The sequence below is a fragment of the Argentina silus genome (assembly GCF_951799395.1).
Source record: "Argentina silus genome assembly, chromosome: 9".
NCBI classification, from domain to species: Eukaryota; Metazoa; Chordata; class Actinopteri; order Argentiniformes; family Argentinidae; genus Argentina; species Argentina silus.
In genome coordinates this window covers 3745241-3772344 of record NC_139663.1, presented here as the reverse complement: position 1 = coordinate 3772344, position 27104 = coordinate 3745241, and the positions used below count along the sequence as shown (strand labels likewise).

Sequence of the window (27104 nt, the reverse complement as noted above, 5' to 3'; positions counted from 1 at the left end):
ATGTGGCCACTCTCCGCCATAGCATTCATGGCACCCTTACACACACCATAATGAATGCACCGCTATGTAGTTCAGCATTCAAATGTATATGTTTAATTTAAACTCAGTGGTAAAAATAATCAGATATTCAAATGGTGTGTGTGTGTGTGTGTGTGTGTGTGTGTGTGTGTGTGTGTGTGTGTGTGTGTGTGTGTGTGTGTGTGTGTATGTGTGTGTGTGGTTAGAAACTTGAATCCATGAACACATTTTCACCTGTCCTACCGATTAGGCCATTATGCATGTCCAGTTGCTAAAATGACAATACTATGAAGTATGAGATGTTTTTATTCAGAGAAAACTTTTTATTCTACTCATCTTCAAAGAGGATTTGAAGTTGAAACAAACATTGATATTGAAACATGATCTAGAATACAACATATCAGAACATGTATTGCCTCATATTTTTTTATTCTTTTACCTGCATTATAGCAACAAGACAGAAAGCCTAACATAGTGAAGGTAAGTGTCAAGGTCAGATATGACACCTTGAATAGGACACCCATAGATACATGCACATGTTACAGCTCATCCTTGGAAGTCATAGATGATGCACTGCGTACAGGTCGTGCAGTGCGCAGAATTGCCTCGTTTTCCTTGAGTAGAGTCTCAATGACACCGTCCTTGAAAGGTTTTTTGGCATCTTTCTATTCAAAAGAAGAGAACAAAGATTATGAACAGTCTTTCTGAGTCTTTTGGAGATGGATGTACAGTAAACATTCCCAAATTGGCATTTGCATTAAGGCATACCTGGAAAGAATGGCGTTTCACCCCAACACATGCTGTAGAATGCTCATAGCACAAGGCAATGTCCAGGCGTTCTGATTCTCTCCCCAGCAAAACTGTGCGGAACTCTTCATAGTGGACATCTGGATGGGATTTCACATGTGGTTTAATAACTTATGTCTTTGAGTGCAATATTGTGCAAATGACTAACACCTCTTCACATACCTAATAGGTGCTTGCAGGACAATTTCATTTTGTCTATAGGAAGATGATCATGCTTGTAGAATGGGGCCGTTCTACACACATCTCCACCCATCAGCTTCTCCACAACATCCTGTCTGGTCTCTGCTGTGGATTCCTTCACAATCTTCTCAATTTCTTGGGAAATTACAATAACACCAGTCAGTGATTGTGTATTATTACTCTATATCTCTATATCTGAGGATAAAACATGACTGCCTACTCTCCTCATGTACACCACCCAAGCACAGACCACATGCAAGGTGAACAGGTATTCTTCAAACCTACCTTTTGAGGTGATCAAGCAACTCTCACAATTAGTGTCTGTTAAATATATAGAAGACACATTAAAGGCATGTGCTATAGAGGCCTATACAGTACATGTATTATTATTTACAAGCAAATCATGGTGTGTGTGATCAGAGAGATCTTGTCAAGGTGTGTTAAATTAGCTTACTTACAGCGGTCTTCATCTTGGGGCTGAGCAGCAAGCAGCTCAAAGGAACACATCATCAAAATTAAAATGTTCCTCATACTCTGTTGTGTAGTCTAAAGCTCAGTATACTCTGTGTGTTGTCAACAGTGATCTTTACTCTGAGAATTTAGGTAGGTATAATGCAGTTGCATGCACAAAGACATACCAGCTCCAGACAGTGCGTCACGTGACCTCAGGTACAAAAGGCTCAGCATCATCAGCATTCCTCGTGTCAGGTGTCCTGTTTGGCAGGTTTTACCACACTATTGAAACACAGTTATGTTTCCTCCACATGTTCCTTTATTGGCATTTAACACGCATTTACATTTACATTTATGGCATTTAGCAGACGCCTTTATCCAAAGGGACTTACAGTAAGTGAATCATCTATCCATCAGTCATCATAAGATAAAGTAATCAATGCTCAGACCGGGGGCCATAGGCAGTCACAATGCTAGAAGAAGGATTTTTTTTATTTTATTAACTAGAGTGAAGTGGGGGTAGTGGGGGTGAAGGGGTCATTAGGAGGGACCGTTAAGATGTAGCCTGAAGAGATGGGTCTTCAATCTACGGCGGAAGATTGATATGAAGATATCAATATGAAGATATATTCAGCAAACCTCGCATGATTATGTGTTCCATGTTACACATTACAATCCCGCTACCTCTAGGCCTACATCTGAATGTGATGGAGCTGTATAGGCTTAACTCTTTAACACTTATTGATGTCCTATGCAAGAACAAACGTTTTCTTTGCATGTAAATGCATGTGAATCAAACGAAAAATAATTGTGAAACAGCGCAGAATTTTTAAAAAAAAATAAAAAAGAGTGAAGAACACATAATAAAACTACGCACATAAACACCTCTTACAGCGCAACACTAGAGATCCTGCACTAGCCAGTAGGTGGCGCCATGTATCTATGGCTGCGCGTAATTTCCGAATTTTGACAGCGACCATATTTGGACATTTGCCTAAAACGGGTTGCATCGCTCGCCATGTGATGTCAGTTTCAGCGGCGGAAAATATTAGAGTGCGGAAGGCGAAGGTTATACAAGCTTGCCATGTACTGACGGTGGTTCATTTCAGTGTGTTTACGAAATTGAATTGGACTAAGCTAGTTTGATTGATAAGTTAGCCACGGGACGCCCTCAAAACCCTGGAGAAGATTTGACAGCGAACGCCGAGGAGGAACACCATGTGAGTAACGTTTGTTTGACAAGACAAGGGTCCCTCGTGTGGGCTTGCGATGTCTTTGTGTACCCGGTAGTTAAGTAACTTTTTGCATGGCAACTGTTAGGTAATTGGTTTTGCTTACAAAGTCAGCTTTGCAACAAAGCTGTGGGGCGATGATGTATTCTTTCTGGTAAAGTGGATAGATGTTAAGATAATGCCCACTGGCCCTCCAAGGTCGCTCTTGATTTCTTTCGCATGACAAGGATTTTCCAATTATTGGTTATCATGTTTTCTGCTCACATTATGGAAGCTGGGACGATACGTGCAGCATCAGTGAAGTACATCCAGGTTGTTGACAGGGCATGTTATTACATTAGAATTAAAATTGATTTATTATTCGAGAATGCTTCTCCCGTCTCCGGCTTGTCAGCTGAGCTAACTGAATTTGCTCTGAACTTCACATTTCGCGGTAAGCCCGCCTTGCCGCCTGTGTTGACAGTCTTCCCAAGCTCGGTGATTGGTTCAAAGGTCCTAGGTGACTGCTACCAGAGAGTTAATACAATTTTACGGGCAGCAGGTGGCGCCTCAGTCCAGTTGTTGGAGGGGAATGATGTCAGAGCTAGACCAAGTACACATGACTGCATCTATCAATACAACAACAAGAAAACGCCAATTTTGATTTTGAATTGTTGTTCTGCTGTAGGACTGATTTGCACACATCTGCTGTATGCTTGAGTTTAGAAGTACATGGTTTGTGGAATGATTTCTCGGTCCTGATCCAATTGGTTTTCCTTGTGGGTTTCATGCCAAATGAATGTTTAGGTGGAAATCACAGTGCTCAGTGTGGATCCAGGTTTTGATGACGAAAAAGAGAGAATGTGTAACACTTGTTCCTTGGGTTAAATTCTTTATTATAGGAATTCACTCTGTCCATCTGTCTGAACCCTATTTATGTATGATAAGCGGCAAGATCATTGCTATGAAGTACAGTAGTATGAGTGGGATGCTGCAATTTTGTTTTCCTCCAATAGATTCAAAGTGTGCGCCATGACTGACAATAGCGGGTCTGGGAGTGGGAGGAACAACTCGGCAGCGATCCTTCTGGCTTTGTTACGTCTGGGAAGCCATTTTGGAATTCTGCTTGTAGTGCCTGAGAATAACACACACTGTAAACTTGCAAACTTTTGTCTCTGCTCACGGAGAGAAATATTATTCAGAGATCAGGGTTTGGATAATCGAACACCCCCCGCCGTTCCATACCTTCAATAGACGCGCATACGAGATGCGGTCAGAAGTTTGCGCATCTTCCAAGACAAGCTATGTGTGGATCTTGTTCAACTGGATTACGCTCATAAGAATTTAAAATAGATGGACTCTTATTAGACGGGCAAGTGGAAACTACACGCGATATTCGCATGATTATGCTGCTTTATTTTCACCTAGTTTTGTTTGTGTAATCAGAAATGTGAGAGAATAATGATTTTAGATGTATTTGTACTGGTCAAGCGCCTTTCCTCAGAACTCTGTTTTGACAGCGAGTAGAACCTCGGGCCTGGATCATTATTTCAACTGCGACCTTATTAGGTTATTAAATGGTTGAATTCATTTTGATCTAATAATTTGATCTAACGATATTGAAAAACGTAGTGCGGCGTTAGTATATTTGAACGCCTGCGGTGTTTAAATGTTGCGTTCTACAATTAGCATTAGGCAATATGAGACTGTAACTGAGCATATAGGTTATCCAGCCGGGCATATCTGGGTGTAGAATAAGAAGCCAATGCATAGAATAAGAAACCAATGCATTCATTGAAATCGATGTTGAAAAATGTGACAGTTCCAAAACACGACTTTGACAGTGACTTACCACCAATGTCGCTCAGATGTGATTGCTTGTCCTGCGCGTCATACACAGTTCTGCAAAAAAACAATAATTCAAACCAATTAGAAATGCATGTGTTGAGAATTTGGGGATGTGTGTGTGTGTGTGTGTGTGTGTGTGTGTGTGTGTGTGTGTGTGTGTGTTAAATAGTGCCAGCAAGAGTGAGTCTGCCTGTCCTGCTTTAGTTCAGCCTGTCTCCTGAGTTCATAGGCTGTGCTCTTTACAGGGTTTTCTGGAGCTAAGTATTGTAAGGAAACATTTGAGAAGACCACTGGCTCCTCCATTGTGATGTAGTGGCTGATATGAAATCTGTATGTCACTTAAACTCAACCTTTTCAAAATAATTTAGGACTATTCTCAATGTTGATATGTTGAGCACATGCATGAGGGAATTATATAACTCTTTGAACAGTTGTGGTTGTAAAATTCAGCATTGGAAAGTCTGGCATCCTGACGGATTGCATGTAATCAACCACCAATGCAACCAACTAATCCAGGCAGAATCAAAGCCACCCTTTGGCATGCCATTATTGCTTATTTATCCCTCTTTTTGGCTTAGGGGTTTTTGAGTAGATCTCTGAACTCTGATTAAGATTAGCAGACTTCAGATTTGGAGGTGGATTTTAGGAAAAGCCATCTGGCTCTCTTGGATGCTTCCCTCCCTCATCTTTACCCTCCTTGCTTGGCCCACTGACTGAGGGAACTGTAACCATTGAGGAGGTATTTCCTCTTGTAGACCTACTTGAGCATTCAGCATGGCTGAGTAGGCTATTTGTTTAGGACGTTATGACGTGGGCAGAGACTTGCAGGGACGTTCTAAGTTATTAGCGAAGAAGCTGAGTCATTCCAACTGACGAGCTACATATTTTGGAGTGGCAACTTTCCTGTTCCTGCTTGAGTTTATTTAGGTTTAGATGTGGTTTGGGACCCATAGTCAGAGCAGTAGTACACTGTCTTATCTCCATTTGCTTATTTCCCTCTGGTTTGAATTTGGTTATTACCACAACCTATTATGTCCTCGTCAGGTTCTCTCCACCTGCTTAGTGGCATTTACATGTCAAGCCAGAGGCTCTGACCTATTGGAGTCATACTCATATGGGTACTGTGTCTCTCTCTCTCTCTCTCACACACACACACACACACACACACACACACACACACACAGTAGGCCTTAGGCCTGTTGAGCAATTTACAATATTACAGAACTCTCTGATCAAATTGCATTGTGTTGAACAGATATTATTTTCTGTCTGGCAAAAGAAAGGAGTTGTTTAAGGTCTAGCCTATTACATTTTGTTAGCCTACATTATATGATTACATTCCTGCAAGGCTCCAAACGTGGAACCCAACCCTGCTGAGAGAGCCTCAGGCCAGGTGTGCCTCACCCTAGCCCCACCTCTGCATGTTCTACTGCATTCTCTGGAGGTAGACTGACTGTCTTCCTCAGTCAGGTATCGTACTGGGTGCCTGTCTGCTCGAGAGGGACTCTCATGCTCTCCAGTCCTGTCTCCGCCGGTTCCCGTCAGCTCCCGGCCGCTATAGAGAGGGAGAAGAGGGTTTTTATTCATTCAACAGCCCTGCTGCCCTCGTCATCGGGAGCCAGAATGCTGGAGGAGGTCGGCCAAGTCTTGTCCGTGCAGCAGAGCTGTAGTATTGTGTTTTGTTGATGGACTGGTCTCATTACGCCTGGTTCTCGGGCTCTGCTTGTCCAGAGTAGTTGCTGTTGCTTGTGTTTTCTTGGAGTAGAGCCAAGTGATGGGGGGGGGGGGGGGGGGGGGGGTGTATAATGTGGTTGAGGCACACACTGGAAAATGTACTTACTAGGAGTGTAGTATGTAGGCCTTGTAGTTGTTTGATTGAAGAAGATACCAAAATGATATTACCTAACATGTCGAGAGACAGACTGAACTACACAGTGCATGGGCTTGCGTGTGTGCCGTTTGCGAGAACATTTGATTGTGTGTGTGTGTGTGTGTGTGTGTGTGTGTGTGTGTGTGTGCATGAGAGAGAGTAATCCCTATCCCCTCGTGCCTAAAGAGCTCTGTCTCCCTTGCGCCCTGACTCTTGCAGTCTGATCGAAGAATGACCATGGATTTTTCGCGCCTGCACACATACACCCCTCCGCAGTGTGCTCCAGAGAACACCGGCTATACCTACTCCCTCAGGTGAGAATGCTGCGCTGCATCAGGTACTGTACTCCCAGATAGGGCTCAGGTCCATATCATCTCAGTTAGGCCTAATACAGAACATGCATCTTCTAATCCAGGAGTATTTTATTGACTGAATTAACATGGATTGAAATGGAACTGACCCTAAATCCTATTCAACTGGGGAGCAGAACTGAGATTTCGTCCTGCGTTTTTATTTATTTATTTATTTTTCAGGGAGCTGTATCTGTTTCTTCTGTAATACGCCTGGCTTCCAGATGTGTGGTTATGGTTATTAATCTTCCCTCTTCACACAAGTTATCTCTTGTGTATGTTCTCTGTTCCTCTCCTTAAAAAGAGTGTATCATTGACTCCCGCCACCCTAATGTGATTATGTCCAGTGTTTCTGTCAGATCACTCAACTCATTACCAAGGCAGTCAGGAATGAAAGGCTTCTGGTCAGACAAATTACCTTGACCAGTGTTTCACATTAATATCGCTTATGTCACTGTTTGACATCGTTTCAAATGGTAAGCTCAGTTCAGAGTACCTGGATGAGTTTGTATTTTCTTCAAAGGCTCACTGAATTGATGATGCCTTTTCTCTCACTTGAGTAAATTCTTCGGCAGAATCCTGAGGTTCATTGGTAACTATGAACTGTTGCTACATTGTAGCTCTTTATTTTGATTCTCCAGAGGACTTGCTGATTAATTCCAGCTTTGCATCGAGAACAACGCTTTGGTTGTGGTTTTGATGATTCAGCCCCATGATTCAGACTCTGTGTGAGGGTGAAAGTACCTCATATACTCGACTTGATATCTTTGGACACAGAAAAACAAACACACTGTTCTCCTCGTCCCCATCGTAAGTTCGAGAAACTATTCATTCATATGCGTGTCTGTGTTTAAATTGTTTGCGCATAAGGTAGGTTTGTATTGCAATTCCTATTAAGTCAAAATCAGGAACGGTACTTTCTCTATCAGCCTCACCCTGTGATCTTATGTTACTTGCTCTTCAGCGGTTCATCTCTGGACATGAAAGTGCTTGCAGGTGTGTTTGACACAAAATGCTCCAGTGAGTTGTGGGATGGAAGCTTGTTGTGTTTTTGGTGTCACATTTGATGCCCACGGGGTAGAGAAAAAAAAAATGGCAGTGTGGGAATTTAGTGGTGTAAAGGGTGAAATATGACCGGGTTTTTAGCTTTTCACAAACTCTAATGAACCTGTACTACTGTGATACAGGCAGAGAGAGGTAATGAAGGGTTGTTGTATATGACCTTTAAGTGCACAGCATACTGTGAGTTAAGTCAAAGTTAACCAGACCTATAAAGGAACGTGAGCGTGTCCTGACAAGGAGCTGCTATTGGATTTACTACCATGAATTCCCCCTCTTTTGACAAATTGCAAAGTACATTTCTTTTGAAAAGCCCCTCAGTCAGCAGACCTGTTCCGTCCTCTCTCTCTCTCAGCTATGCTGGTCCAGGCCTCAGGCTGTCTCTCAGGGGGCTGGGTTGCGTGACAAGCAGAAGACATTTACATATATCCCCTTGAATTATCTTTAATAAGTAGCCTCTCGAAGAATATTTCGGATGAAGGAGTGCCTGCGTGGGTTGGCCTATAGAGCGCTTTCTGTTGAGGGGAAGGGTGTTATGAGTAGACCCATCAAGTAACGTGTGTGTCTCAATGTCACAGCAGAGAGTTGGTACAGTACACAGCTCCTGTACTTGGAGGAGGGGGGGGGGGGGGGCTTTATTATCATGACATGTTACATTGAAGGAACAGTTGCTGATGAAAAAGATGACACTGTCACCCTTAAGAACTGGAGCTGTGACGACTGAGTACTAATGCAAATGCCTACCACACCTCAGTCTGAGCATGGGAAAGCCGGCTCTGGAGCTAGTCCAAGGTGGCCTGTGGGGCAAAGCGTAGGTAGATGAAAGTCGAGGCTCTGGGTTCACAGACCACTGGAATGTGACAGGTAGGCTGAGAGACTGAAACGATCTGATCGTGTTTTTGGTGAGATTAGCGAGTGTTGATTAAGCATGTGTAGATCTACAGTAAATGCCATGTGGCATTGATCCTAGGATTAGGTTCATTTTTTTTTTTCTTCCCTCCCCCTTTTACTTGAAAGACATTCCTCATTTTGAGACTCACCGGAGACTTTTGGATTAGTCATGCCTAAAGGTCACCCCTTTGCTGTATTTATCAGTTGTTTTTTTAAATGGCAGGACAGCTTGACAGTCCGAGAAGGCAGTTGTCTGAAATATCAGCCTATCAGAGAATGAGGTCTTGTTATATTTTGGCTAACTGACGTGTGTGTGTGTGTGTGTGTGTGTGTGTGTGTGTGTGTGTGGCCGTCAGTGAATGGGAGAGGGCAGAGCTGCGAGGGACAGGGTCAGGTGACAGAAACCGTTGGGCCATCTGTTGACAGAACTCAACAGAAAAGAGTGGAGACAAGTTGGAGAGTGAGAGAGGGAGGGAGGGAGAAAGGAATGGAAGGCCATCCAATCACATCGACAAACGGAGAGCTCTTTAGAAGTTGCCCCACAGGGCAGGGAACATGCCTGGTTTGGGTGGACTGGATGCTAGGAGAGGCCACTACAGCTTAGCCCACCAACCGAGGGTTAATTGCCTGTGCTAGGGCAATAACAACCCCCATAGTCATTAAAGCTCAGAGGGTAATGGTCTCATTGATAGAATTAAAGCCTTGGCTAGTTTGCTTAGACAATATCTGCTCCTAGAAGAGGAGGTCTCCCTGCTCCCTCACAGGCACTCGGATCAAAGGGGGATTGATCGTTGCTTTCATTAGGACTTCAAAAAGTGTTACTGCTGGGGAGAAGAGAGGCTATACCACCCAGGCATTTACATCTCCAGGCCCTTTGGTCTGCTTCAGGCAATTTAGTAAAGATAGGCTTACAGTAATAGTAATGTCAGTCTCACAGCTACTATTTTGAGTGGATTTATTTAGCCTGTCAGGAGATCCATGCAGCTCCACAAACTGACTTAACTAACGTATTTGCTCACACAGTATAGCCCACAAACTCATGGCTTGATGGCCGAGATGCAGACAGACAAGTGACACAATCCTGAAGTGAGGTCAGTCATTCCTCTAGTCTAGATAGGAACTAGACTAGAGGCTATGTTAGTCTCAGGGGGGGGGGTGGAGAGAGGGAGTAAGAAATGGAGGGAAAAATGTCAGCCTCTAGTTCCACATGACCACACGCAGGTCTGTCCCACAGTACACAAGTGCATAGCGTCATGCTGGCCTCTGTGAGCGCTAGACAGGCTCTGACCCTCGCCTGGCCTGAGATGGTGCTTTAGCATGTCTCTTTCACGGGCCCCTTCATATTTTATGAGCTGCAGGCTGTGTAAGTGGGTCAGTAGTGGGAGCCTCTGGATGGGTTTGGTGTATGCTATCTCTCATAGTGACTAGCTGTAATGGTGGTAGTAGTAAGTAGCAGTGGTGATTTACAGGACGATGCCTGAGGAGGTGAAAGGTGAGAGGCTCATACAGGTGAAAGGTAAGAGTGAAGGGAATAAGGGAAGGATCAAGATGTGTTAAAGGGAGTGAGGTGTGAGGGGGGGGGGGGGGGGTGACCGACCAGTGCCAGATCTACAGTTGTTGTTGTCCATGCTGCAATCAGAGTTGTTGGGACATCTGGTGTGTGTGTGTGTGTGTGTGTGTGTGTGTGTGTGTGTGTGTGTGTGTGTGTGTGTGTGACTAGCAGCATGGTTGTGTGTGTGCATCACTGGTCAAGTGGTGGAATGGCAGCAGCTGGATAATCGTGTGTTAAAGGTGGGCGGAACTCATAAAACACACTGATCTCCTCAGGCTGTTACTACAGCAACTGAAAATACCTTGTTATTTCAAATGTGGCTTTGTGAAAATGTCTTGGCTCCTATAAAGAGTCAGTTGAATTGGTATGTTGTGGTATTTGAATGTTAAGGGACATTTTGGGATCTCCTACAAATTCAGGTTTCTTTTTTTTCTTTTTTCTTTTCCCCCAGTCAGTCTCGTGCTCCTCTGTGGCAGGATTTGTTCTGTTGAAAGTGAGAGAGGTCGTACTCTGCTACTGATCACACACCACACTCTCTCACACACTGCCACACACACACACACACACACACACACCCTCTCAGGCCAGAGAGCTGTTTGGAGTAGTTTCCATGGCAACCAGTGCAACATGAAACAGATCGTCCTCAAACAGTGAGTGAGTGAGCGAGGGAGGGAGAGACGGCAGAGGGAGAGAGAGAAGGAAATGAGGAGGGCGGGCACCAGATGGAAATGTGAGGGCCCCAGTCCCAGGGCTGTGGTAAATATAGGCCTGCTCCACCACCTCATGGGGATGACAGCTCACTGCTATGTAATGGATTTAGGAAACGGGAGGGTGGGACTGCTATGTTTGTGTGTGTGTTGTGTTTTTGTGTTTTCCCCACAGACATATGTTGGGCCTCCAGTACAGGCTTAGGGCCTACTGCTTGCTTACAGTGAAAACAATTTCAGTAAAGCCTTATATCAGTAAACACAGCCTACTATATCCAGTGGGGCCCAATGGTAAAGGAGGAGCGTAAGTGGCTAACAGTCTGTCGAGTCTTTCCCGAGGCATGTTTGTTTTGACACTGATCCGCTAATGAACTTTTTGGTGTGTTTAGCATTTAGCACCCCATTTCTTTCGAATGGTAGGTTCACGATAGAGCTTGTGATGAGCGTAACGTCTGTCCCTTTCAAGTTTGACAGTGTTGTCCTTACTTTGAGTAAGTAAAAAAATGAGTTCCAAAGAATCCACTCTCCATCCTCTCGAGGTAGGGAGAGTATCGAGGTTGATTAGACGTGGGTAGCTCAGCACTGTCTGCCTGTGTCCTGTCCTGTGCAGCCGTGGTAACACGTTTTTTTTTTTTTTTTTTTTTTTTTTTTTTTTACTGTTTTGACTGATGGTCAGTTGCTCCGCCCATGACCGCTTTAGGACACCACCTTTCCCCTGTAAAAGCTTTCCCTTTCCTGTGTGTGTGTGTGTGTGTGTGTGTGGAGCCTTGTTTAAGCATACCTGTAGTTTGGAAGCTGAGATTTATCAACCATGTGGGTTGTAATCTGTGTCTGAGCTCCTGTGTGTGTGTGTGTGTGTGTGTGTGTGTGTGTGTGTGTGTGTGTGTGTGTGCCCTGTGTGCGTGCGTGCATGCGTGGTGTGTGAGAGATACAGACAGTAGGCTGGACCTCGTTATCGGTCACTGAGGGGATCAGACAGTGTTGTTGGACACCTCATTGCAGGGTTAGTCACAACCTGTTGTTGTGTCTCTCACTCTCTGTCCTCTGTCCTCTCACTCTCTGTCTCACTCCTCTTCTCCATGGTTGGAATGTAAGTCTTTTAGACGCAGGGAAAGTTAGATTCATTTGAGGGCAATGACGATATGTCACTCGCTCCCAGGAAATTGTTCAATTAGATTCTGCGAACATTGATTTTAAATTTCACCATGTTTCAGATTTGGCTTGTGCTTTGTGCTTTGGATGAACTTTCTCTGGCCTGCGTGACAACAAAGTAGTTAGTTATGTGAGGTTCTCATCCACACATGGTTGTTGTCCATAAATAATACAAAACAGCTTTGAAATAAGATCTTTTATTTTTTGTGGAGGGGCTAGGCTATCCCAGTGGGCAGTATGTAGCCTACATTATGTAGGCTAGAGTTTGCATACAAACTGGTGGGCAATCTGGTTAAATGCAGCCAGGGAACTGGTTTTGCCCACTGGGTGTAGGAGGACTGCGCATCAAAGCTAGCATTGTGTAAGAGAACAAGCCAAGGAAAGCCCAGCAAAGTGTCCGGATTGTTGTGTTTTCTCTCCCCCATCTGGGCACTGTCCAGTCTATTTTTATCACTGGCGTGGGGGTGGTTCAGGAGAGAGAAAGACCCACAGATCGATACAGAGAGGCCGTAGCGAATTGAAATGTGTTTGCAAGCAAGGCAAGTATACAACCGTGATGTGATGGGATCTAAATAAGCTAAATCGATGTTCTAGTGTGTGAGATTGTTAACGCATGCGTTCAAAGTGTCAGAGTGAGTGTGTGTGTGTGTGTGTCAGTGAGATGATGCTTGTGTGTAAAGGGATGCCAAGGTGTCTGTGTGCCAACCAAGAAAATACCTGAGCTAATGTTTCTGCAGGCTCCACACAGGCTGCCAACCTCGTTCCCTCTCACCCATCAACCTAGGCTGTGCTCTGGAGCCCCAGGCCTTGGCAAATGGCAATTGTTAGATAAAACTGCGTGTGTGCGTGTGTGACCTTGGCACTGCAGACAGTGGCACTGTGATGCCCCCCCCCCCCCCCCCCCCAGTGTGGTTCAAGCTGCCTTAGTACCCAGTTGTGCTGGCACAGCCCCCAGGCCCTGGGTATTAGGATTTGGGGAGACGAGGGGGCCATACATAAGTGACATGGAGCTAATGTCATTAAAGAAGACATTGGTGGTATCCCCCTCACCACCCTACCCTGGCAGGACCCCTAGCCTGGGCAGTAGGTGACTGGTCTAGAAGGAAGGAGGAGGAGGTTGAGCACACAGGGGAGTGGAGAGGCTGGTGTGTGGAAGGAGCCAGTCGGAAGAAGCAGGCAGACGGGCAGGCCGGCCCGGCCGGCAGGCAGAGTGGAGGAAAAGCCCATAATTGGCTCTGGGTGGGATGGTGTAATCCTGAGGGTTTAGGGCGAGGAGGAGGGCCAGAGTGCATGTCAGACACACACACACACACACACACACACACACTCAGATGCGCGCACACACGCGCAGGTACACAAACACACAGGGCCACAGAATGTGTGCACTGATGCCTCACTGCCTCGTGTGTGTGTGTGTGTGTGCGTGCGTGTGTGAGTGACCGACCCAGTGTTCGTCCCTCTGTCTGGCATTATGTTAGTTTAATGCAAAATGTCTGCCTGAGGACAGCCCATGTCGTGTTAGCAACAATGAATAACAAGCATGTGTTTGTGATGCCCTTGGTTTCTGCATTATGGGATCCATTAGAAAAGGCCCTCTCCCCTGGCCATCGTAGAAAGTGGCCCCAGTCAGAGCTAAGATGCTTTTCTTTCCTTGGCCTGCCTGAGGATTTAGATGACTTAGCATTAAAGGTTAAAGGAGAAGAGACACACACTGTCTGCTAATGAGGCTATTACTGTTGACTCCTGTTGCCTGACTCGGGTCAAATCAAATATTGCTCAATTGTTCTTTTCGAGTGTGTGTCTTGCAGAAGGGAATGGGAATTGTTACGGGACGCGTCTGTTTAGGCTACAGAGTGTGGCAATAATGATTTAGTTGTGTTCCCTGATGGAATGTTGGCCTTGGTGCTGCATACTCAGCTACTGGGGTGTGGCCAGACTGAGTCAGAGTTTAGGCAGCTCTCTTGCAGAACTCAATATTGACTGTTTATATTCTGTCCCCACGTTTTCGCTGGCTTGAAATTGGAACGTAGGCCTATCCCTCCGACCTGTGTACTGTATCTGACTGAGGAGGTGCCTCAACGGGTGTCCCTCATTCTTCCTCCATTTTCTTCATGTTGGTGTGAGTCATATCCTGTCAACCCAAGCGGTTATTAGAACAAGTCCACTGCTATGCTCTCTCTCTCTCTCTCTCTCCCTCCCTCCTCAAATGGCTGCGGCCCCAGTGCTGTAGTTTTACCATCGTGTACAAGACATGGTTCTTTCGAGTTTGTTTGTATTACAAAGGTGAGACAATAGATCAGATAATGAATAGAGAGAAAGGATATCAACTCCGTCTCATACGGTTTGTAGCTATGAATCGTGAGGCGGAGGGAGAGTTTTGTTTCACGTTGAGGTGAGCTGAAACCACAGAAGTGTGGTCTGTTGTGAACCAAGGCTGCTGATTTGCCTGCCGTAAACGATAAGAACCTCGGAAACCATTTGATTGAGTTCTATCTATGCTTCCGCTCACCACACGCCTTTCTCTCTCTCTCTCTCCCTTCCTTCCCTCTCTCCCCTTCTCTCCGCCATCTCATCTCCTCTCCCCTCCTCTCTCGCTCCAGGTTAGTACTCTTCCTCTGTTAACCCCCCCCCCCCCCTCCTCATCTTCAGTTTTACTTCCTCTTTCAGTTGCATCTGTGACTAACCTCTCTCTCTCTCTCTCTCTCTCTCTCTCTCTCACTCTCTCTCTCTCTCTCAGCTCCAGCTACTCGTCTGCGGCCCTAGAGTTTGAGAAGGAGCATCATATCGCTCCGGTGTTTGACTCACCCAGGATGTCGCGGCGGAGCTTGCGACTGCAGACCACCACAGGTCACTATGGCAACGACAGCCTGGCAGACTTCTCTCAGAACTACGGTGTCAGCTACAGCAGCGGAGGGTCAGGTCGGAGAGAGGCACGGTAAGACTATGCAGGCCGGTGGATGTGCGCAGTACCGCACATACACACACACACACACACACACACACACACACACAGGTACACATACACACTCAAATGTAAATGAAGATGTGCCTACAAGGGCTAAGCTTTCTCTATAAGGATGGCAAAAATATTGTTAAGATATATACACACACACACACACACACACGTGAGCGTACATACACTATACACCTCACTGTTCCCTCTCTCCTCTCAGGACGGTGAGGAGCAGAAAGCAGCAGTCGGTGTCCAGCTCCCAGTCCCTGGCGGAGACGCCGCGTAAAACCCTGTCCTTCTCCACCACTCACACCCCCACTAGTGGAGAGCAGCAGAGCTGCGCAGCCAGCGATGCCTCCCTGCTCTCCTCCATACTGGACCAGTCCAGCCTGCGCCAACACACCACCACCACCACCACCACGGATGGATACTGGGGTCAGTCCTAGCCTAGCTACTGTTTAGTACTGTAGGATTATCTTTTTGATATTCTTCAGTACTGCAGGAGTATCTTTTACTACTGTTAAGCACTGCAGGAGTATCTTTTACTACTGTTAAGCACTGTAGGAGTATCTTTTACTACTGTGTAGTACTATAGAAGTATCTTTTAATACTGTTTAGTACTGATGTGTATTAAAGCAGGATTGAAGAAGATTAGCAAGGGGTGTACAAAACAAGTGTGTAATCCGTACATTTAATCTATTTGATGTTGTTCTTTTGGAGATTAAGTAGATGGATGCCCGGGAGGGCCATGGCTTAATATAATTAATAAGTCAGTGTGTTCAATTAGCTCCCACAGACCTTGACTAATGATTCCTTTATTTCCTCTAGGGTCAAATCAGGATACTGACCTCAGAGGTGCGTCATTATAGTTGTTGGTATTGTTTGGCATTATTTGATGATATTGGTATATTTCAAAACTGGTTGAGGTCTTGGATTACATCCAATGTCCCGATTTCTATTCCTGTTTTTTTAAATTCACTTTTGTGTGTGTGTGTGTGTGTGTGTGTAGGGAGGAGTTTGAGGGCAGACCGCAGTTTCTCGAAGGTTAACGGTGATGTCAACACCAGCGTGTACCACCAGACCCACGCCACCACGGGCGTCAACGGTAACATGTGTAAGGACTGTTCCATACACTCTGAGAGGAAGGAAGCCCTCACCACGTACTCTTCCTCCTCCAAGTTCTCCTCCTCTTCCTCATCTCAGTCTGCGGCCACAGCCGCCGCCCTCTCCTCCTCGTCATCAGCAAGCATACACTGTCGAGACACGAGTCTGAAGAACAAGACAGGTGAGATCACACCTCTGGTTAGACCACACCTCACCACACCTCTGGTTAGACCCCACCTCTGGGTAGACCATACTGGCAGAGGATTGACACTTGACATTTGATCCTGAGAGGAGGTAATACAGGCGGAAGTACACAGAAGTCCAGTCTGTTTTGTGGTTCACTTGGTTGTTAGTCTTATTGTGTGTTTGTCTCTAAATGCTGCCCCACTCCATATCGAGGCTTCTCCTCTTGAAGCTTGAAAGGCTGGAGAATTGTCCTGTCTGGGCTAAAGTCTTACCTGTAGAATAACCGTCATGTATGCTCTGACCTGTAGTCGTGTTTCTCTCCAGGTGTCCTGGTGTCATTCTCTCACACGTGTATACACCACAGCAGACGTGCCTTGGCTTCCATAGTGTCCTTAGTGACACTACTGTTCCAGAATGCTCTGTGGCTGGGTTCTAGAGCCAAGAGCCACCAAGGCAAAGGTACAGCAGATGGCTACTGATGACTGACTGACTTACCCCCCCCCTGACTAATTTCATCTGTCTCTCTTTCCATCCTTTATCTGTCTGTCACGATTCTATTTGTCCATTTATTCACAGCTATCCAACGCTAGAACTTACTAAGGACTGGGCGTTCATTCATCTTAGATTTATACAGTATAAGAGGATATGGTTCTATAAGATATTATTGGGAAGGCTTTCAGATCCATCTCTATTTTCTTCCACCTGAACAACCTTCTCTCCATCACCCATCGTTTCGCTGTATGAATCACCTTCCATTCATACCACACCATCACCTCTCTAATATGCACTGCTCTCTTCTCCACGTCACGTCTGCCAGCCTGCCTAGCTGTCTCCAGCCTCCGGGGGGGGGGGGGGGGGGGGGGTGTATATGGGCCCTTCCTGGTCTGACAGTGGGTGTGTGTTGGGTCTGTCACTAGGTCTCCTGACGTCCCTCTCAGAGTCTGTCAGACGTGCCGTGTCCTCCAGCGTGTCCTGCCTCTGGCTGTTTAAGCAGAATGCTCTCCACAGGGTGATGGGTTACAGAGCCAACGGATACGAAGGCAAAGGTACCCACCGCTGAGGGCAAGGGTCAGAGGTTATACACACTGACTGACCCCCCCCCCCCCCCCTTCCTCCAAGTGGTCCTCGCTTTATCTTCATTGTTTTTTTTGTTTGTTTGTTTGTTTTTTTAAAACTCACTACCTTTTCTCTCTCCAGCTCTGGTCTTTGCATTTCTCTTTGTTTGTTCTAGGGGACAAGGTTTATGTGAAGGAATGCTTCTCCACGGTCGTGAGAGATTGCCCCTCTGTGTTGTACTGTGTAGATGCTCTATAGAAAACCCAGTCTCTCTCCAGCTCTGTCAAACGTCTTCTGCATGCTCATCACAGAAATGGTCTTCCTCAATGGCTCAATGTGCTCCTGTTTTCACCTCTAAAGACTTCCCTTCATCCCTCTCTCTGTCTCTCTGTCTCTCTCTCTCTCTCTCTCTCTCTCTCTGTGATCTGTTTGTTTCTCTTCATCCATGCCTGGTTGTATACAGGTCTCTTGTTGACTTCATAAGCAAATGGGCTTCCTCTTTGGGTGGTCACCTTGGTGACATGCAAATGTCCCCCCCTCTCACACTCTCTTACTTTGTGATGCGGTTTTAAAGCTAATCACTCTGTTTCGTCATCACTCAGAACAGAAAGATTTGTTATGGAAATAGTATTCATACTATTCTTGTTCTGTGTTGCAGCTCACTCCAGTTATTGCGGGAGCATGAATGTACGAGATCTGGTGACTGGAGATGGGCATCTGAATATGAATGGCTCTCTGTGTAAGTACCAGTCGGTTACCATGGCGCCACACACACACACACACACTTACAGTTCAATCCTTCAAGGAATTAGGCGCTCTATACTTGGCATTGAACCACTCTGATTTGATACTGAGTTAATGCTATGTGTGACCTGGGTCAGCACACAGGGCTTGTGTGAACCGCGAGTGACCAGTGACCCGCCTGTGAACCACCATGACCAACATAGGGACTAGCCGTGGCTCAGCTTTCCGGGTGTCAGTGTGTTTTCATCTTTTGAAGACTGGGAAAATAGGAGACGGGTTTTCTAGTTTGGTTTTCGTTTTGTGTGAAATACCGCGATGTGATCACCAACAAGAAAATGGTGTGAGTCCAACTCCTGGAGGTTCCAGATGTCCCTTCATGTCACAGCTAGCCGCCCATCTGCGTGTGGCTGGTGTGGCGTTGGCGTCAGGCAGCGTGACAAACGACCCTCGGAGTGAAAGAGTGAAGTCCTGTCAGACAGAGCAGAGAACAATGGGCTGTTGTGTCATGGTGGGGTCACACAGAAGACACTTCTACATCAGGTCAGGAGAGCAGGCAGGCGGGCGGGCAGGCAGGCAGGCAGAGCTGTGTCTATCCCCTTGTGTTGCCGTTGTTACCCCGTCATTCAAATCCATTTGATTTTACATAACATCACCATGATTTTATACCTTTTTTATCTCGCTTTACTTTTTGTTTCCGTCGCATTGATTTCTGATGATGCGTACATTCTCACATACATTTTCATTTCTGCATTTTAAATGTATTCCCCTCATAGCTTTGTCTCCCTCTCTCTCTCGTGTTTTTTTTTTTTGTGTGGTGTTTTGATTTTTTTTTTTCCTTTCCCTTCGTTGTCTGCTGCCACCCGTCATTGGCGTTGTCCTCAGGTGACGACTGTAAAGGGAAGCAGCACTCAGAGACTCACACGGCCGTCCACGCACAGTCCTCCAGGGCACGCCGCCTGGCGGGGGCGCTGTGGAGCATCCTAGCTTTCGCAGGTTAACATCCTTCCCCCTCTTGTCATCACTCAACTCGTGTGCTTTGATACTGATATACTCTAACCTAGTGATCTCACACACTACGGGCAGAACTCCATCCACATCGTTCAACCTCTCTTCGTGCGTTGAAGATGGGATGTAAACAGTTGTGTTCTCGTTGTGACCCCCCCCCCCCCCCCCTAGGCTACTGCCTGCTCCAGCCAGGGTACTGTGTGGTCAGAGCGGGCCGGGCGCTGGGTTCGGCCGTGGGGGCAGTGGCACAGAGGCTGCAGACGGTGCTATGGTTGGTCCTAGCAGCTCCAGGTTAGTACTCTTCCTCTGTTAACCCCAGCCCCCCCCCCCCCCCCCCTCATCCTCAGTTTTACTTCCTCCTTCAGTTTCATCTGTGACTAACCTCTGTCTGTCTGTCTGTCTGTCTGTCTGTCTGTCTGTCTGTCTGTCTGTCTGTCTGTCTGTCTCTCTCTCTGTGTGTAGGGAAGGCAGCGCGAGGACTACTGTGGTATGCAGCGTCAGGCTGGTATCAGCTGGTCTCTCTCATGTCTCTCCTAAATGTCTTCATCCTGACCCGGTAAGAGACCTCCGCCTGCCCTCATGTGAACTGACAACACAGACAGACCAAATCTAGATGACTTTTTACAAACGTTATTATTCATTTGATCCAAGATTAGCTTGGACCAGTGCTCTGTGTTCTCTAATTCACTTCAGTGAGATGTCGCGATTAAGTTTATTTTATGTATATAGAAATCATTGTGTGTATTTGATGAAGCGCGCTGCCCGACAATGGCTTTGCCCATTGCACTAATTCTCCACGAAGTTGAATTGTGTTTTCATATCTTTTTGTTCATATTGCAATTCATTACTACAGCTAAAGAGCAAGTGGTGACATTAGTTATGTGAATGCACATGAAAGAAATTCTGTGAATTATTTCCATGAACCTTTTCGATATTGCGTCTTGCTTTAAATGATTGATTAATAATCCTGTCGAGGTTGGTTCCCGGGTTCTGAGTTTTGCTCACTTTGTCTGTCTGTGTTCCAGGTGCCTGCCTAAGCTGCTGAAGCTCCTTCTGTTCCTCCTGCCCTTCCTGCTGCTCCTGGGTGAGTGAGAGTGTGTTTATGTCTCTTCCTCACCTGCCTACAGGTGCAACCCAATAAGCAAACATATATATATATATATACACACACACACACACACAGATCTGTCAGCAGTATGGCTGCAGAGCTGCTAACCAGCACACGTCCCCAGAGCGTGCTCCAAATCCAGCCCCAGATCCAGGTCACCCTCTCTGGGTTGCCAGCGGCTGAACCACCCCCCCCCCCCACCCACCCCCACCCCCCCCTCTGTGGATCAACTCTCCTCTACTCACACATACAGTTTATTACTGTACTTTAGCACAAGCTACGGCTGCCCTCCTTAAACATAACGTGTTAGGTGTACTGTACTGTCTGTTCCTGCACGCGTAGACTACCACTACTACACACTTAACGACTTCATGCATATGCCCAAACACAAATGGATACTTTTACTTTCTGTGGTGATGCGGTTACTAAAGAAAATCCTCGCTCCATGTCTTCTCTACGCTCAGGTTTGTGGCTCTGGGGTCCGTCCAGTTTCCTCTGCTTCCTCCCAGCCATAAACCTGACCGAGTCGTGGCGCTCCGTGTCACCCATCACCCTCCTGTCGACCCTGGCCCCCACTGCTGCCCCCGCCCCCGCCCCCGCCACCCCCGTGGAGCCGACCCCAGCACCCCCCGTCCTACAGACACAGGTAAGACACCAACCCACCAAGGGCAAGTACAGTATAAGTGCAACCCTCGTGGGTTGCCTGAAGGAACACTGCAATGTGAGTGAGTGTATAAAGAAGGTGTGTGTGTGTGTGTGTGTGTGTTGACCATTATATACTCCTGTTCATACATATCTGACAAAAGCAAACTCTTCTAAGCGAACTCTCTGCTCCCCCCCCCCCCCCCATCTCTCCTGTCTCCCCTCTGTGTCGTCGTCCCCCACCTCCAGCCGCCCCTCCCCCCCGTCGTGGTCCCGGTGGTGGACACAGAGTCTCTGGAGCGTCTGGAGCGCATGGAGCGCCGCCTGGCCGTGCTGTGGGAGCAGGTCCAGCAGGGGGACCAGAGGCAGGAGCAGCGCCACGGGGACACACTGGCCGTGTACCACAGCCTGAGGCAGCAGCTGGACACACAGACAGACAGGGACAGCCTGGGCCTCTGGGTCTCCGGCCTGCTGGAGAACAGGCTCAGCCTGCTCCGAGGAGAGCTGGAGCAGGGCAACGCTCACAGGACACAGGTTAGGACTGCAGGGGGGGATGGGGGGGATGGGGCTCAGGTTAGGGGGACGGAGTGTGGTCTTGTCTTCACTGCACCACAGTAACATTAGTTTGCCATCAGTGTTGATGCATGATGCTCAGGCTTTTGAGTTGATTCGAGGGGCCTTGGGTTGGTAGCTGGTGTTTAAGGACAGTATATACATTTGTATTTGTTCTGCTTAGTAAGACCTCCAAGCCTGCCCTATTATTATTATTGCTGAGTATCCCCCCCCCCCCCCCCCCATTTAATTTCTCTTCTCTCCTCTCTCTCCTCTCTCTCCCTCCCTCTCTGCTGTGCAGTCTGAGGAGCAGCAGAAGAAGCAGCAGCAGAGCCAGGAGGCCAGGTTAGCTGAGGTGGATGTGCTGCTCCTGGCCCTGGCAGCTAAGACTGAGGTGAGGTAGACTCCTAGAGGTTACTGGCATTTGCCTGCACTCCAAGACCATACGTATCACTCCCCAGGCAGCTCGTTTGAATCCACACAAGCCTAATATAATATGACACACAGAACACACTCTTTCATAGTTAATTGTAGATATAATGACATGATCCAAACACACCTCATCTGACAAGTCACAGGAGTCAACCTGTTCCAGCGGACTGAAGTTTGTTGTGATGACATTCCTGAGCGTTCACGCTGATACATGCTGTCGCTTCTGGGTCGTTAATGTGCTCTGTGTACTTCATGGGGTTGTATTTTCAGGAGGTGCAACAGAAGCAGCAGGAGAAGGAGAAAGCCCCCCCGGCCCCGGCCCCAGCCCCAGCCCCCGTCAGGTTGGTTCAATGTCATTTTCTGGTTTGTTAACTACCCTCCCAGCACCTGAACTGAATGTGAAACAATTGTGATAGAAACTACATTCAGATAAGATAATAGAAACACTCTCTCTCTCTCTCTCTCTCTCTCTCTCTCAGTGCTGGTGTGGATCAGGAGGCCCATGATGCTTTGCTGGCGGAGGTGCAGAGGCTGGAGGCGGAGCTAGGAAGGATCAGACAGGACCTGCAGGGGGTGATGGGATGCAAGGGCAAGTGTGAGCAGCTGGACACACTCCACGAAACGGTGAGACACTGTACTGACCATTTACGTGTGTGTGTGTGTGTGTGTACACATGCATATACAGTTGGCGTGTAGCCTGCTTCACACAAGTTTACAAACACACCACTCTGTTGGTGTGCCATCATTTACAAGCATTTACCGTGTGTATATGTTATTATTACCTTCAGTGAATTTCAATTTGAAGTATTTCCCTCCCTGTGTGTCTCCCAGGTATCCGCCCAGGTGAGGCGGGAGCTGCGGGCCGTGTTCTACGGCGGCGCCGAGGCCGGGGAGGACCAGGGAGGAGAGGTGCCCGAGGCCCTGCTCGCGTGGCTGTCTGAGCGCTACGTGAGCGGGGCCGACCTGCAGGCCTCCCTGGCCTCCCTGGAGCTCAGCATCCTGAGGAACGTCAGCCTGCAGCTGGAGCTGGAGCAGATCAGAGCCCAGGCCGCGGCCGAGGCCCAGGCTGAGGCCGCAGCTCGGAGACTCGCCACCCTCACACAGAGCGTCACCCACAGTGTCCAGACCACAGCCGTCGCCCAGGGCCTGACCGAGGAGGTACAGTACACTCACACACTACTGCTGACTTAACACTGTGCTTTTAAGATAAAAAAAAAAATATATGATTTGATCTACTATTTAACAAAGTTCTACTTGCTTGTCTGTGACCTGTGAAAGGCACCACACAAAGGGAGAATGTGGGAGGGGAAATAGGCACCTCACTGCAAACGCAAGACCATAACACTCCTTCCCATTTCTCCTTCTACCCAGCAAGTGCAGCTGATTGTCCAGAACGCCCTGAAACTCTACTCCCAGGATCGTACGGGCCTAGTGGACTACGCCCTGGAGTCTGGAGGTATGGCTCAGACAGCCTTCTACTCTGTTCATCCATCCATGAACATACATGTAGCCCACCATGTGAACATTATGAGGTCAGGTCAGGTCGTGTGTGGGGGTATTAGGACTTTAAAGACCAGAATGCAGGTCAAGCTTATTTGTCAGCCGAATGTGGGCAGAAGGATTCACTACAATAGCCTACGCAGATTAACAGAGAGATTGACTTGTCTCACCTGTGACGTTGGACTGTGTGTGTGTGGTCTGTAAAAGTGTGCTGGAGAAGACTAGAGAACATGGATTGTATTTAATATACCTCATTGTGTTGTTATGGCTGTCTGGCGGTTTAACCGTGTGTGTTTGTGTGTGTCTGTGTGTCCAGGCGGCAGCATCCTGAGCACGCGCTGCTCTGAGACCTACGAGACCAAGACTGCCCTCATGAGTCTGTTTGGCCTGCCCCTCTGGTACTTCTCCCAGTCGCCTCGTGTTGTCATCCAGGTGAGAGAGAGAGAGACCCACACACACACACACACACACACACACCAATCCCAGACTACTGAGGGAGCTGTTATGATAGATTCTCATATATAACAACTCAATTGGGCTCAATTTTGTTTTTCTTTCCTGCGATTCTATTTGTAGTCGGAACAAAACACACAAGTCATTCACCATGTCATTTTGGTGGAGGATCGTGCATTGTACTCTGGTGACTATTTATTTGAATTTGAAGAGTTGTAACATATCTGTCCTCTTCTTGTTCCCCCCGTCCGTCCGTCCGTCCGTCCGTCAGCCTGATGTGTACCCTGGGAACTGCTGGGCGTTTAAGGGCTCCCAGGGTTACCTGGTGATCCGTCTGTCCCTGAGTATCCTCCCCACAGCCTTCTGCCTGGAGCACATCCCCAAAGCCCTGTCTCCTACTGGCACCATCAGCAGCGCCCCGCGCAACTTCACCGTCTTTGTAAGAGAGACACACACACACACACACACACACACACACACAGACACACACACACACACGCAACATCAACAGCAGCTGTATTGAGGGCCTATTGTTGATCATGGGTTATATTATGTGTGTGTTGTTCTAGATAATGCCTGACCTGCGTTGTCTCTCTCTGTGTGTGTGTGTGTGTGTGTGTGTGTGTGTAGGGTCTGGAGGATGAGTACCAGGAGGGGGGGACTCTCCTCGGCCACTACACGTATCAGGAGGACGGGGACTCTCTTCAGACCTTCCCTGTCATGGTAACCAAGAGCCACTACAACGTTGGAACAGTTTATATACGCACCTGTACATCATATCCTACATACGGTCACACACTTTATCTTTTGTTTCTCTCTCTCTCTCTCTCTCTCACTCATACACACACACACTGCATGTATCCATTTTTTTGCCCTGACTGGATTCTGATACTGATTCTGTTTTTTTGTTTGTTTTTTTTTCCCCACCCAGGAGAAGAACGACAAGGCGTTCCAGATCATTGAGGTGCGGGTGCTGACTAACTGGGGCCACCCAGAGTACACCTGCCTCTACCGCTTCAGAGTCCACGGAGAACCCCACATCCAGTGAGAGAGGAAAAGCTACCCGCCTAACTGCCACTGTACAGTCTCATATCACCCTATCTGTATATAACGCTGGACCTTTTTTTTAAATGGAGAGGGCTGGGCAAACAAGACCTTTTTTGTTTTGTTTTTAATTACAAGGGAATTCGGAAGTTGAGGTATGGGTTTTGATAGAATGTGTCACATTTTTTTGTTTGTTTTTCTTTACAAAGTACTGAAAAGCTAGAAGAATGATACCGGAACGTCAGGGATTGAGGAAGAGGATTGAGGATTGAGACAGAGGAGCGATGAAGTCCCAGTCCCTCTCCAAAACAAAACCGGCTCTTGCACTGAATCACTGAACCCCACCCCGGGTCGGGCCCCTGGGACATGCAGCTGAACCATTACCCCTCCCTCCTCTAGACAACCTCCACAGGAGTCTCGGACCTTGAGCCGGAGGACTGTTCCACATCTCTTTTTTATTTCCTTAACATCCTCTTTTGTGTCTGTTTTTAGTTTTGTGTTTTAATCATGTGTATTTCGATCACTTTGACGGTTGATCCACCACACGGGTGGGTCTGGTGGAGTTTCAGGATCAAAGCCACAAAACTTGGGCCTATGACACGTTCTAGGCCTCCCTCTCTCTCTCTCTTGATCCAAAGCTCCATGTCTCTGCCGCTGTTGCTGGGTCAGTGTGCAGAGCCAGCCAACCCGGTCGGCATGGAGACTCACAGTACGTGGTACTGCATTGTACTCCGGACGGTACTCTTTCCAGTCACCATGAAGTAATTATGCATCCACACAGTCACCAAAACGAAGCTATCTTTCTAATGGAATCTAATGTTACACATACGGACAGGCTTTGAATGTGTTGTGGAGATGCTTGATGCCTGACTCTCACAGGTGTATTAGCAAAGTCTCCCTGATTTACCCTCCCCGCTACAGTACAACCAGAGCTGTACATATCCCGAATTAGAGGAGCAACTTTAGTATGTACATATAGCAAGTCTGATAAAGAACCATGCATATGGACTGAACTGGAGGTGCGTGTGTGCCTAACTTGACCTGAAACGCAGGTCCCTCATTGGGGTCAAATGTATCATTTGTGTGAAAGTGTTGAGTTATGCGCATGCGCGCGGGTCTCATGTCAGTATTGAACCCTCAAAAGCGATAGTAAACACAGGGGAGTGTTTTAGAAGAGTGAGACTATAAGAGCCAATGGTCTGGCTCCCTTTAGCGCAGTCATAGCGTACGTCCTTATTAGGGCTTCTTCTACTCAGATACCCTGCAGGAATGTAATCTGTATATTTCATTGTTAGTAGTTGGTTCTTTATAAATAAATAAAAATCTGCTTTTATCAGTGTTGCTTTATGAAAAAGGGTACGCCCCGTCATTATTATTATTGTTGTTATTGTTGTCCTCCTTATTATCACTGTTGCTATTGACATTATTATTGTTATTACTCATTGTATGTGTAATTTTGTTTTACTTAACATTTTTAGTTGAGAATGTGGAAGGATGCACTGTTATGACTTGTAAAAGTAATGTGTGTTGCACAAGTCCTCACAATTTGTAGAAAATAAATGAGGGAGTTGTTATAAATTGTGTTCTTTCCGCAGACATGAAAGAGTCTAAATGTACAAAAGAATAATTTGTATTTATTTTGAAGAGAATTAGTTACTGCAAGATAGGACTTGGTGCAATGTATTTTTGTCAAATGCTTTTCAGTGCATTTTAGAACCATCTTGAGACAGTAAAAAAATGTTTTCATTTTTAAATAAATTGTTTTTATTTTTGTTGCTGCTGTCATAAGATAGCTAAACCGCTATGGAAAATATTCCAATAAAGAATTTAATTTTGAGAGCTTTTGATGCATGTCACATTTTACTTAATAAAGACTGCTTTTTTATACTAAGTTGTTTATTTGGGATGACATCTTGGTAAAGGCACATCTGTGATTTTGGATTTCAGATGTACCATACTATGGTTATTACTTCTGATATAGCAACCAGTACTTTAAAAGGTAGTTTTTGTACATTGATGGGAGAAAACTCTGGAAATCTGCCTCTCACAATACAATACTGTGTACTGTAATACAATACTTAGAATACTGCACACAACTTTATCTGCTGCCCTCTGGCGGCATAACTGCGAAATGATTTCGACTTTATCCAGGAAATTATCCTGGATTTTATTTTATTTTTTTCAGGAATTTTCCGTTTAGAATTTCTTCTTCATATCACAACGCACT

At 46.6% G+C, this 27104-nt stretch overlaps 2 protein-coding genes across 8 annotated transcripts; one reads left to right on the top strand and one right to left on the bottom strand.

The window, feature by feature from the left end:
- Window positions 1-324: 324 nt before the first annotated feature.
- Window positions 325-1637, bottom strand: LOC310809826 (uncharacterized protein). 3 transcript variants are annotated; one of them, XM_083677327.1, is made up of 5 exons: window positions 1464-1637; window positions 1291-1326; window positions 988-1140; window positions 787-905; window positions 325-680 (listed from the first exon to the last, which is right to left on the bottom strand). In XM_083677327.1, the coding sequence occupies exons 1-5, from the start codon at window positions 1534-1536 to the stop codon at window positions 558-560; spliced, it is 504 nt and encodes a 167-aa protein (XP_083533453.1). In that variant the 5' UTR covers window positions 1537-1637; the 3' UTR covers window positions 325-557. The 3 variants fall into 3 exon arrangements, with proteins under 3 accessions (XP_083533453.1, XP_083533454.1, XP_083533452.1); XM_083677328.1 differs by having other exon boundaries at window positions 325-683; window positions 1460-1635; XM_083677326.1 differs by having other exon boundaries at window positions 325-683; window positions 1464-1634.
- An 899-nt stretch (window positions 1638-2536) lies between these two features.
- Window positions 2537-26764, top strand: sun1b (Sad1 and UNC84 domain containing 1b). 5 transcript variants are annotated; one of them, XM_083677316.1, is made up of 25 exons: window positions 3800-4041; window positions 6607-6701; window positions 14836-15033; window positions 15272-15486; window positions 15880-15906; window positions 16061-16336; window positions 16666-16800; window positions 17259-17387; window positions 18056-18136; window positions 19024-19134; window positions 19318-19437; window positions 19609-19702; window positions 20172-20230; window positions 20719-20900; window positions 21146-21430; window positions 21750-21842; window positions 22151-22221; window positions 22360-22504; window positions 22712-23038; window positions 23252-23336; window positions 23697-23812; window positions 24105-24272; window positions 24464-24556; window positions 24765-24877; window positions 25087-26764. In XM_083677316.1, the coding sequence occupies exons 2-25, from the start codon at window positions 6619-6621 to the stop codon at window positions 25106-25108; spliced, it is 3228 nt and encodes a 1075-aa protein (XP_083533442.1). In that variant the 5' UTR covers window positions 3800-4041; window positions 6607-6618; the 3' UTR covers window positions 25109-26764. The 5 variants fall into 5 exon arrangements, with proteins under 5 accessions (XP_083533443.1, XP_083533442.1, XP_083533439.1 ...); XM_083677313.1 differs by lacking the exon at window positions 3800-4041 and adding an exon at window positions 4765-6152; XM_083677314.1 differs by lacking the exon at window positions 3800-4041 and adding an exon at window positions 4765-6152 and having other exon boundaries at window positions 24765-24912.
- Window positions 26765-27104: the final 340 nt, after the last annotated feature.

Coding starts and splice junctions, on each gene's coding strand:
- LOC310809826 (XM_083677326.1), bottom strand. CDS start 1,536: ATGAGGAACATTTTAATTTTGATGATGTGTTCCTTTGAGCTGCTTGCT. Junction 1,141..1,290: donor TTGCTTGATCACCTCAAAAG/GTAGGTTTGAAG, acceptor TAATTTCCCAAG/AAATTGAGAAGATTGTGAAG. Junction 684..786: donor TGAAACGCCATTCTTTCCAG/GTATGCCTTAAT, acceptor TCTTTTGAATAG/AAAGATGCCAAAAAACCTTT.
- sun1b (XM_083677313.1), top strand. CDS start 6,027: ATGCTCTCCAGTCCTGTCTCCGCCGGTTCCCGTCAGCTCCCGGCCGCT. Junction 16,337..16,665: donor GAGTCTGAAGAACAAGACAG/GTGAGATCACAC, acceptor GTTTCTCTCCAG/GTGTCCTGGTGTCATTCTCT. Junction 19,135..19,317: donor GAGCATCCTAGCTTTCGCAG/GTTAACATCCTT, acceptor CCCCCCCCCTAG/GCTACTGCCTGCTCCAGCCA.